This window comes from Andrena cerasifolii, unplaced genomic scaffold (genome assembly GCF_050908995.1).
Source record: "Andrena cerasifolii isolate SP2316 unplaced genomic scaffold, iyAndCera1_principal scaffold0019, whole genome shotgun sequence".
Lineage (NCBI taxonomy): Eukaryota > Metazoa > Arthropoda > Insecta > Hymenoptera > Andrenidae > Andrena > Andrena cerasifolii.
Window position 1 is genome coordinate 51,627 of NW_027484912.1, and position 12,028 is coordinate 63,654.

Consider the following 12,028-nt stretch of genomic DNA (forward strand, 5'->3'; position numbering starts at 1 on the left):
TCAATAATTATTATTTCTCTGCGTTGAGAAAAAAAGATTTCTGCTGACGCTGCATAATTCTATTTCGTTCTTCGCGCTGCCAAGTGACATCACCCTGCACGGCTGCTCCAGAGGAGTCGAATTCCGCGAGATCGCGCGGAACGCAGCGACGTTAAATCGGAACGCTTTGAAATACTGTTAGCTTTAGAATGCATGCGATTCTATCCCCTATGTAGTGGTGTCCTTTTCCCTCCTAGAATTTTAAGTTTAAAGTAATTCTCCGTCTCTTTCTCTCGAAGACGCGGTGTCGAGAAACGCCAATCTTTCCCGACATCGTCCGAAACAATTTCTGATGCATATTGGTTTGCAAAAAAAAATTTCTAGGGCAGTCCCCACCCTGGGTTAGGTCTGAAAGAATTTTCAGGTGGTCCAAGTTCTGAAAGAGATTTTTTCGGGGGTCAATGCCTCCCTCTGAAAAATTTCCGACGGTGGGCCAGGTCTAGAGAGGCCTCCGCGGCGGTTCGGCCCGGACTGACCCCCTCCACGATTACGGCTTCCCCACTCCGCGGCTCGTGCGCGCGCACCCGGTCTTCCTCTCCCCGCAGGCCCCGCGCCCATGTTTCTCTCCGCCGCGCTCCCCCGCGCGCCCTCAATTCCCCCCGCCCCCGCGCTCCCCTCAGAGGACCTGGTCTAGAACCCGCCTAGCCTTACTACTTATAGTATAGCATTATTTGCAGAGCAATTGAAATAGGAATTGCTGCGATTGGCTCGTGGATTTCCTCGATGAAAATACGAGAGCGGACGTGATCATCGAGACGCTGGACATTGAATACGAGGATATCAAATCCCTAAATAAGCTAAATGTAGTTAATATTCTCCGATGTGGCAGACACGCAAAGCACTGTGCCATGCAAAATGTATTTAAAATATTCAACTGGTGGTCTAACCGCCAGAAGGAAATACACAAATAAAATATAATCCATTTTTAATGCATAACTGTTTTGCTTCACCCTCCTCAACCACCAACCTTCCAACGGCTTCCCCACTCCGCGGCTCGTGCGCGCGCACCCGGTCTTCCTCTCCCCGCAGGCCCCGCGCCCATGTTTCTCTCCGCCGCGCTCCCCCGCGCGCCCTCAATTCCCCCCGCCCCCGTGCTCCCCTCGGAGGACCGGGTCCAGAATCCCCATTGTCTTACTACTGTTCTTCCTTCTCTCTTCTCTCTCTTTCATTTCTAGTTTTCTTTCCATCCCCTGAACCCTTGCTTCCCATTCTTCCCGTCCTGCGTCCTTCCTCACCCCTTCCTCTCTCCTTGCTTCTCCGACTCCCTCCTCCTTTTTCCTCCTGATTTCTAAATTCTTTAGCCTCTCTCTCCACTTCCTCTAATCTTTTTTCCACCTTTTTCCATTCTATTTCCCAACTCTTTCTTTTCTCTTCTCCACTTCTCCTCCCATTCTTCCATTTTTTCTCTTAATAACGCCATATCTTCCCTCGCCTCTCTCCCTTGTTCCTTTACTTCCTTCAGATCCTTTCTCATCTCCGCCCTCATTTCCTTTATTAGCCTCTCTATACCTCCTCCCTCTCTTTCTCCCTCCGGTGATCTTCCAAACTTCCTACTCTTTTGGAACGCTTCTATTCCTCTCTCTTCTCCATGACCCTGTTCCTCTTTCTCTCTCTTTCTCTTCCACAACTTCGCAATTTCCCCTATGCTTCCTCCACTCATGCTCCTTCCCCTAGCCAGTCTCTCTGCATTCGTTTTCCTACCTCTCTTTTTCGCCACTTCTTCCTTTTCATCTACCTTCCTCTCTGTTTCTACCCTTTCTTTCCCTTTTTCCTCTCCCTGTTTTCCCTCTTTCCCTTCCATCCTATCTTCTTTACCTTCCGCCTATTTCCCCTTCTCTCACTCCCTACTTTATCTACTGTCTCCGCTATATCCTTATTTCCTTTCTTCACCGCCCGATGTCTCTATCTTCTCTCTTTCTCCACTCTCCCGCCTTTTTCACTCCCGCTCAATCCTTCCCTCCTTACTCTAACCTCAACACTCGCGTGCTTCCACCCTGTTTTCCTCCTCTCCCTCACTCCCCTTTTCCTCGCCCCATCTCTCCCTTCACTCCCAGCTCCCCCTTCTCCCTCTGCACCCACTTTTCACTCCCTACCCGCCCTACTAACACCTTATCCACTTCTATCTCTCATACCGCTCACTCACGCGTCACGCTTTTAACAGACCGGAAATGGAAGTCCTTATAGTTAGTGAGTGTAATTAAGTAAATAAATATAAGATAAGTAAATAATATATAATATAAATATGCCACGAGGTTCCCTTAGTGGTATTTTTGAAGGTACTGCACGAATTTTGCAATACAATGTTGTCCTAAAAACGGCACTTATTTAAACATTTTCCTCCTGCTCATTCAGAGTTCAGTTCTCGCTATTAAATTACATTTTAGTTCTGAATAATGATTAAATATTTAAAACGGCCCCTAACGTCTACAATAAAAGTAGTTTATTAACTGTGATATTTTACTGGTCACAGACTATTCTATAAATAATATTCATTTGAAAATGAATACAAATTCTATGTGAAAAATATATTATCGACAAAATTTAGTACCTAATAACAATGGATATATTTTCGCTTTACGTAATTTCACTGTTAACTATGAGAAATATTTTTGTTTATCCAATTTCAGTGTTCTGCGAGGAAGGGCAATTTACAGTTGCTCAAAGATTAGGAAAGCGGTACACGACCAAGGACATTATGCAATTTTTAATAGACTTTCATAGTTTCGGTGCTCCTTTCCCAAAGGAATTCATTTGTGATGGGGCGAGAGCATTATTAAATGCTGCGGTATTAACATACTCTCGCTTTTCTAACATACAAGAGTATGCAGACGGAATGAATAATACGGAACACGTGAAAACGCGCATTCGCATGGAAAAAATATAAGAAACTATTGAAGAATATTAATCGTAGAATATTTTGCTTATATATGACAGCCATTGGGCGTTTGCTAGTGACCCAAAATTTAAATGAGGCAGAAGACATAATTCTTGCGATTTTTTATTAGAAAATTGTGAGACAGAAGGGTTTCTGCAGAACGGAGAAAAGACTGAATGTCTTAAAAAGAAAACATGGCTAACTACATTAGTAACCAGTAAGTGTGAAATTTCATATCTTAATTAACTTGCTAAATTTAACTAATATATTTTAACTAACTTTTAATAAATGCTTCGGTTAAGTGTAGTACAATTTTCATTGGGAAATTTTTCTCATACAATAAACTTATCACGAGTGAATCGGAAATATTAAGTTTGAAGATCTATTTTCTTTGAAAAAAATTTATTTTACCTATGCGAAGTACAAGTTCAGAATTACATACCTGGTGACATTTATACATCATGATATTATCTGTGGCTCTTGATATTTTATTAGGCTATGAAGAAATGGAAATGGTAGAAATTTAAGAGAGAGATACGGAATTTAACATTGAAGCAGAAGAAAGTGCATCAACAGTCATGAATTATTGGGGACAATGGGCGAGTCAAATTTTGGAAAACGCGAAGCCTTATTTTGAACAGGATGGTTCCGAAATAAATGCATTTCGTTTGCATACAAATATCATTTCTAAAAAATTGCTGAAAGATTTAGAATTATTTCCCATATGGGGAAATATATTAAGCGAACAATTTAATTACGGACGCATTCCTGCATCCAGTGCATCCGTAGAAAGGGGGAGATCAATAAAATTAAAAGCATATTAATGAATAAATACAAATCTTCAGTTAGGGTGGATCAGTTTGTAACAGATCACATTGAATATCTAAAGGGGAAAATGTTATTAATAAATGCAAACCTAAATAAGAAAGCCATAAATGTCAGCGACAATACAATAATATTATTAGAAGACGCAAACAGAAATGCAGCATTGAAAGAAATAGAAAATTGGAAAGACAAAGGAAATCCTCGGATAAAACGTGTGAAAACAATAAATAATAATAATAGAAGTTCAGTAGAAATCCAACAAGCTGATAAGCCAGTCTGCCCTGCTTGTGCAGATGGCAATATGCCAGGCGTTTTGCGCATAAGTAACACTTATGCGCAAAACCTGTGCATATTTTTATACAATGTTCCATTCCTTTAGAGGGAGAAGATGAAGGTTACGGAGAGAAACGTATATGCCATGATTGCGCTAAAAATAGCAATGTACAAAGCAATATAGGCATACAATTAGATCAAGAAAACAAGGAGAATTCACAGAAAAAGAAAAAAACATATAGACAAGCTGCGAAATATTTAGGACAAAGAAAAAAAATGATATTAAAGATATGTTACAGTGGGACCGAAATCGAGCCATACCGATAATTAAAAACGGTAACAGTCCTCAACTGGCACCCGTAGCAATTAACAATAAAACAGTTTCGTTGAGAAATACACGCTCCTTCGATAGCATATTATATTTAGCATTGTTGGCCGCAATCGATTTTGTAAATATAAAAAACAAAGTAAGTAGTATAGCTAGGCGGGTTCTATTTCAAATTTGAGTTTCAAGGTCATGATAACCGACCTTGAAATCCAAATTTGAGTTTGAAAATTTTCGAAATTTGTTTTTTGCCGGCGGGCGGGCGCGAGCCGGTGGGCGCAGGCGTGCGGCGGATGACGTCATAGAGATGATGGAGCGGGGGGGGGGGGGGGGTAGCGCGAGGAGCAGATATCGATACCGAACCGATACACCGAAGTGCATCGAGGAAGAACCGCGGGTGAGAAGGTGCTACTCTGGAGCGTGGTACAGACTGTCGGTAAGGAAGGAAATATTAATTTTATGATAAAAATATAAATGAAAAAACTTCTCGGGGGCGACGGGACTCGAACTCAAGACCTCTGCGGTACGAGTCAGCCGCCTGACCAACTCCCCCAAACGCCGTCTCTCTGGGATTAGTCTTTTCCGAATGGTACATATAGCGAAACCAACGGAGCGTCACATATGTGAGACACACACACACACACACACACCATGAGCCGTTGCCAAACGTCAGCGTATAATAATTTATTTTCATGAGAAATTGTATCGGATGGTGTCGGATGATGTCGGGAAAGATCGGCGTTTTACATACCACGTATATGGGGGACGGGGTATAGGGAAAGAGAGAGCATTACTTAGTGGTACAATCACAGTTATTTTAAAGCTAAATTCGGAGAGGGGAACAGACAGCACTACATAGTGGTACAAGTACATTTATTCTAAAGCTAAAATTTTTTCAAACTGGTTTTCAATTTTCACGTCGCTGCGTATCGCGCGATCTCACGTAATTCGACTCCTCTGGAGCGGCCGTGCAGGGTGATGTCACTTGGCGGCACGAAAAACGAAATAGAATTATGCAGCTTCAGCAGAAATCTTTTTTCCCAACGCAGAGAAATAATAATTATTGAAACGGCGAATGTTAAAAATTAGGCGGTGAGAGGAGGAACACGGGTAAATAAAATTGAGAAATAATATATGTTTAAGAAATATATATTGTTACAAATAATAATATGAAAGAATAATATGAAGGAATAATATAGAATATAAAAAACATAATTAAAATTTATTTGGCTTAATTATCCCACTCGAACACATCATCAGCAAATAAATTAGTTAATGGTAAATCCATAGGAGCTTGCACAGGGTCAGTTTGAACTGCAACAACACTAGCCCTTTATTCCTATACGTATCAAAATCAATATTTTCCGCTTTGACGTTTCGCCAAGCCACACTCTTTGGATGATACGCATGATTATTCCGAGATATAGTCATTTGTACATTATCATCATCATCGAAATTGCCTAAAAACGTTTGTTGTTCATATCGATGCATCCAGTATTCCTCATCATCCTCGAAGTAGTCGTGGATTGGATTATCGCATTTTTTAAAAACTTCTAAGAAAAAGTCGCCATCCTGGTTAGCTGCCGCCTCATAAAGTTCTGCACATCGAATTTCTTCGGTTTGAACCGCAACATTTCGTCAGGCCACATACATTTTCGGGCTGGATGAATGGATAACTGCCGCAGCAGCGGTGATCGTAGTGGTAGCCGGACGTTTCAAATTCATGGGCAATGACATAATCTGAAACCGATTTTTCTTATAATTCTCAAAGTTACTAACACAACGATTCACTAAAATATGATAATGGAAACTTACGGTATTCATCGATTGTATTTCCATGCGTTGAACGATTGATAATATCCTTCAAAAGCAATCTTCTTCAAAGCAATTTCACGTAACACAAAAAATGCAAAAAGTGTTTCAAAGAACTGTCAAAGTCACTGCACGTTGATCACGATTTGAAGACAACTGGTCTCGCTGCATCTCCAAGCTCCCACATGTGGGCCCATGCCTAAAGTTGCATAGCTTTGCAAAGTAGGATGCCTTTGTTCTTCGCCATCTTCATCACAGGCCACCTGCATTTTCGTTGACCATCCACACCGTCTATACATATACAAATTATTCACTAACCATCCTCGGCGTGCACTTATCATGTTCTTCGAATTCTTCTCCCTTCTTCTTTGGACACATCATTCGACTAGGTCACACCACCTTTGATCGCGTATCGAACGTGTATGAGACGTCTATTGAACCACTTTCAACACATAACGTACCACTTTCAACGTCTATCGTACCTCTCTGAACGTCTATCGTACCACTTCCAACGCCTAACGTACCACTCTGAACGTGTATCGAACGACCTATCGTACCACTTTCAACGTCTATCGTACCACTTTCAACGCCTAGCGTACCACTCTGAACGTCTATCAAACGTCTATCGTACCACTCTGAACGTGTGTCAAACGTGTATTGGACAACTTTCAACGTCTATCGTACCACTCTGAACGTGTATCGAACGGTTTTGAACGGCTTTCAACGTGTACGGAACGGGTATCGAGCGGGTATCGAACGGGTATTGAACGGGTATTGAACGGGTTTTGAACGGCTTTCAACGTGAATCGAACGGGTATCGAACAGCTTACAACGTGAATCGAACGGGTACTGAACGGCTTTCAACGTGTGCCGAACGGATATCAAACGAGTACTGAACAGGTATCGAACGGATTTGAACGGATATCCAACGGTTTTGAACGCCTTTCAACGTGTACCGAACGGGTATCGAAAGGGTATCGAACGGCTTTGAACGGATATCCAAAGGGTATTGAACGGCTTTCAACGGATATCCAACGGGTATTGAACGGCTTTCAACGTGAATCGAATGGACGTCTATCAAACATGTATTGAACCACTTTCAACGTCTATCGTACCACTTTCAACGCCTACCGTACCACTCCGAATGTCTATCGTACCACTTTCAACGTCTATCGTACCACTTTCAACGCCTAACGTACCACTCTGAACGTGTATCGAACGTCTATCGTACCACTTTCAACGCCTAGCGTAGCACTCTGAACGTCTATCAAACGTCTATCGTACCACTTTCAACGCCTAACGTACCACTCTGAACGTCTATCAAATGTCTATCATACGTGTATGGTTACCGTTTTGATCATGAATCGTACTACTTCTACATAATAATTACAGCTATCGTCTTAATCTAGCGTACAGGCAGGAGGTTGGTGGTTGAGGAGGGTGAAGCAAAACAGTTATGCATTAAAAATGGATTATATTTTATTTGTGTATTTCCTTCTGGCGGTTAGACCACCAGTTGAATATTTTAAATACATTTTGCATGGCACAGTGCTTTGCGTGTCTGCCACATCGGAGAATATTAACTACATTTAGCTTATTTAGGGATTTGATATCCTCGTATTCAATGTCCAGCGTCTCGATGATCACGTCCGCTCTCGTATTTTCATCGAGGAAATCCACGAGCCAATCGCAGCAATTCCTATTTCAATTGCTCTGCAAATAATGCTATACTATAAGTAGTAAGGCTAGGCGGGTTCTAGACCAGGTCCTCTGAGGGGAGCGCGGGGGCGGGGGGAATTGAGGGCGCGCGGGGGAGCGCGGCGGAGAGAAACATGGGCGCGGGGCCTGCGGGGAGAGGAAGACCGGGTGCGCGCGCACGAGCCGCGGAGTGGGGAAGCCGTAATCGTGGAGGGGGTCAGTCCGGGCCGAACCGCCGCGGAGGCCTCTCTAGACCTGGCCCACCGTCGGAAATTTTTCAGAGGGAGGCATTGACCCCCGAAAAAATCTCTTTCAGAACTTGGACCACCTGAAAATTCTTTCAGACCTAACCCAGGGTGGGGACTGCCCTAGAAATTTTTTTTTGCAAACCAATATGCATCAGAAATTGTTTCGGACGATGTCGGGAAAGATTGGCGTTTCTCGACACCGCGTCTTCGAGAGAAAGAGACGGAGAATTACTTTAAACTTAAAATTCTAGGAGGGAAAAGGACACCACTACATAGGGGATAGAATCGCATGCATTCTAAAGCTAACAGTATTTCAAAGCGTTCCGATTTAACGTCGCTGCGTTCCGCGCGATCTCGCGGAATTCGACTCCTCTGGAGCAGCCGTGCAGGGTGATGTCACTTGGCAGCGCGAAGAACGAAATAGAATTATGCAGCGTCAGCAGAAATCTTTTTTTCTCAACGCAGAGAAATAATAATTATTGAAGCGGCGAATCTTAAAAATTAGGCGGTGAGAGGAGGAACACGGGTGAATGAAATGGAGAAATAATATACGTTTAAGATATATATTGTTACAAATCATAAAATTAAAAGAATATAATTTAACATTTTTTACTACGAGCATCATCCACAATATGATTGATTACACATGCTAACAATTCACAATCGATCAAAGAATGCTGTTCGAAGTGTTCGCTTTCAGAAATTAATTTTACATAATCTGTTGGCGCGATAGCGCTACGTAGAACGTCTACGAAAGTGGCATATTTACTGCTTACAGAGTACATATTTTCAGTTAGCCACGTGTACATATGTTCAATGCAATGATTGTACGCGAATAGTTTACACATCGTGGCTTCAGTCATATATATGACAACGCGATTATCGGTGATTTTAATAAGTTGATCATCATGCATACGCGTGAACTCTAGTCGTAAATGATCAATTATAATATGAGTTTGGGGCGATGTTGCGTTGCTGCGTAATCGTTGAAGTATGTCCACCTCGTTTTGTAGCAGGAGCTTCCACGTAGACATTGAAAAGCTTAACTCGCTGCCTTTATTGTCGGCTATGGCGATCTCGACGTGACACAAATCCATACCAATGCGAATTCCTATAGTTAGACGTTTATAAGCTGTTGCAGTTAGTGGATAATCACGCCCCAGGATCCGTACGATTGATGGTTTCGATGTTTTCATCGTTTTTAGCGATACGGATCCAGAACTGTAAGAAACAAGTACATGAAATTGATACTTCGGTCGTTTGCGTTTACAGTGAATGAAGTAAATGAAAAGTGTATAGTAACGCGTACATACCTCATATTGGATTGTTGATGATGTTGTTGGTGCTGCTGTTGTTGGCACTTATTTGGAAACCCACCATCGTTGCCGGCTGCGCAGGATGAATCGTTTAAGCTGTGTTTGTACATTTTGATGTGCACTATATTTCTTACGGAGTACCGTCTGTTCCGTCAAAGTCACTGAGGCTACTGAGCGATTGATGGAATAGCGCCCAAGAGCTCGGCTTAAATAGACGTGCAATTGCCTCCCCCACCACAGCATTTTATTTTAAAGCTACCAATTTTTCCATAATGTTTTCCAATCTTAACATCGCAACATATCGCGCGATTGTATGTAATTTGAGCCCCACCTTCAAGGATAAAAGTCTCGACACCTGTTGAATGTAATATAATATATGTGAAAGCGCCGAATCTTAGAATTATGCGGTGTCAGCAGAAACTGTGTCGGATGATTTTGCGCGCTAATTCGTCATACGCGCGAATCATAGAAAGAATTATGCTGTATCGGCAGAAACTGCACAGAACCATGCTGGGACGGATCGTCGTTTTTGCATGCGGTGCATTCGAGGGATGGGAGTACGCCAAAAGAGTTAGGCAGAGATAACAAACCGTGATATCAGTCTTAACAGCGCTTTCTAAACTGCACAAAGTCTCAAATCGCTGCAACGTGTTGCGCGGAAAAGACACATTCCATTTACAACCATGGGAGAATTCGCGCAAGTAGAACGTCAATTGTTGGATCAATCTGCACGATTGATTTCACGCGAAGAGTACCTCGTGTCGGAAGAACGGTGCAACGAGTGCATCGAATCGTTGGAAGAACACAGCCGAGTGAAACGCCCGCGATTATCGATCGGTGTTCAGCAATCGCTGATTACTCGAATCGCGCGGCTCGAAGGATTAAAATATTCGTTGCGCGGACGTGTCGTGCATGAAGGTGCCGGACATTCGAGCACAGGACTTTTGTGGCGCGAAATAGACACTGCGTTCGATAGTCGCGTATTAACTGGTGCCGTGTTAAATTCGAATTATATCGAGCCGCGCAACTTCCTCCAGGATGCGGGGACCATTGTGCTGGAGCTTGAGCGGGGCGCTTTGCGGAAACGTCGAAGCCTCAAAGTGAACACTGTGTTCAACGGCGAATTTGTGGCGGGGGACAAACATGCCTGTAAAAGCATCAATACCCGGAACTGCGAACTCTTCGGTACATCCGATCTGCAGGAGTGGTACCAACGATGTGTCATCGTACCCACCCTGGCATCGTTGGAAGAGTTCCAGGAACGCGATAGCGGATGGGCATTGACGAGGATTCTCAACCTAACCGTCAATGTTAATAAGTACAATCCGCTGCGTGCCGGGTGTCACTTCAAGTTGCCTCGGAAATTGTCGCTGAAGAAGGCGACGATTAGTGTGCAATCCCCGGACAATGCATGTTTCGCGTGGGCAGTGGTCGCAGCTCTCCATCCAGCCGAAATACACGTTGATCGCTCAAGTTCATACCCCAACTATGCATCCGTGCTAAATCTCCAGGGCATTCAGTTTCCAATGTCCCTGGAGCAGCTTGGGAAGTTTGAGCGGCAGAACGGCATCTCCGTCAACGTGTACACGTTCGGGATGGAGAAAGGATCGACGGTCTTTCCGCTGCGCCACACCAGCCAAAAGAGGGATCGACACGTCAATCTGCTCTACACGCCGAATCATGAGCACGGCGATGTAGGGCACTTTGTGCTGATCAAGGACTTATCCCGGCTGGTGAGCGCACAGTTGAGCAAGAAGAAGGCAAAGAAATTCATCTGTGATCGGTATGTATATAAACTTATGAAACGTTGAAAAAATATCGTTGAAAAAAAATTAAATAAAAAATTTTTGTTTTTTTGCAGATGCATGCACTACTTTGGATCTGCCGAGAAGTTGGAGGCCCATTCGCTGGACTGCGGGCAAATGAATGATTGCGCCATCCTGTTGCCCAGCGAAGGAAACAATCTGCTCAAATTCAGCAACCACTGTATGAAGGAGCGGCTCCCCTTCGTGGTGTACGCCGATCTTGAGTGCATCATTGAAAAAACAGAGGACAATCACCGAATGGGTGAAATGGATAGTAAATTGCGCGCGTATCAACACCATAAAGTGCACAGCATTGCATATTATATGCATTGCTCGTACGATACATCACTGTCGACGTATCGATGTCGCCGCGACGCGGATTGTGTTTCATGGTTCGTCAAAGAACTGGAAAATTTTGCAAACTTCGCCAAACCCATTCTGACCAGCAATGTTCCCATGCTTGATTTAACTACCGAACAATGGACGACATTTCGCGATGCTACACACTGTCATATTTGCGAAGAACCATTCAAGGCTGAAGATGTACGAGTTCGCGATCATTGACATCTATCCGGACGGTGTAGAGGCCCAGCACATTCGGAGTGCAATTTAAATTATAAAAATGCGATTTACATCCCTATAGTTTTCCATAATTTATCCGGCTACGATTCGCATTTCATTATCGAGGAAATAGCTACCGCTTTCGAAGGCAGCGTTGACGTATTGCCCATAACGAAAGAAAAGTACATTTCATTCACAAAAAATGTCGAAGATACGGCTGACTCAGACTCGCGAAAATGTATTAAATTGCG

The 12,028-nt window shown here is 43.2% G+C and overlaps 2 protein-coding genes across 2 annotated transcripts; one reads left to right on the top strand and one right to left on the bottom strand.

Annotated features, from left to right (window-relative positions):
- Positions 1-8,694: 8,694 nt before the first annotated feature.
- Positions 8,695-9,521, bottom strand: LOC143377999 (uncharacterized). Its single transcript, XM_076829876.1, has 2 exons — positions 9,409-9,521; positions 8,695-9,316 (listed from the first exon to the last, which is right to left on the bottom strand). The coding sequence occupies exons 1-2, from the start codon at positions 9,519-9,521 to the stop codon at positions 8,695-8,697; spliced, it is 735 nt and encodes a 244-aa protein (XP_076685991.1).
- Positions 9,522-10,094: 573 nt separating this feature from the next.
- Positions 10,095-11,798, top strand: LOC143378000 (uncharacterized). Its single transcript, XM_076829877.1, has 2 exons — positions 10,095-11,194; positions 11,273-11,798. The coding sequence occupies exons 1-2, from the start codon at positions 10,095-10,097 to the stop codon at positions 11,778-11,780; spliced, it is 1,608 nt and encodes a 535-aa protein (XP_076685992.1). The 3' UTR covers positions 11,781-11,798.
- Positions 11,799-12,028: the final 230 nt, after the last annotated feature.

What these genes read in the sequence shown, in the direction of transcription:
- LOC143377999 (XM_076829876.1), bottom strand. Translation starts at nt 9,521, where the DNA reads ATGTACAAACACAGCTTAAACGATTCATCCTGCGCAGCCGGCAACGAT. An exon ending in CATCAACAATCCAATATGAG is followed by an intron (nt 9,317 to 9,408) that starts GTATGTACGCGT and finishes TGTTTCTTACAG; the next exon opens with TTCTGGATCCGTATCGCTAA.
- LOC143378000 (XM_076829877.1), top strand. Translation starts at nt 10,095, where the DNA reads ATGGGAGAATTCGCGCAAGTAGAACGTCAATTGTTGGATCAATCTGCA. An exon ending in AAGAAATTCATCTGTGATCG is followed by an intron (nt 11,195 to 11,272) that starts GTATGTATATAA and finishes GTTTTTTTGCAG; the next exon opens with ATGCATGCACTACTTTGGAT.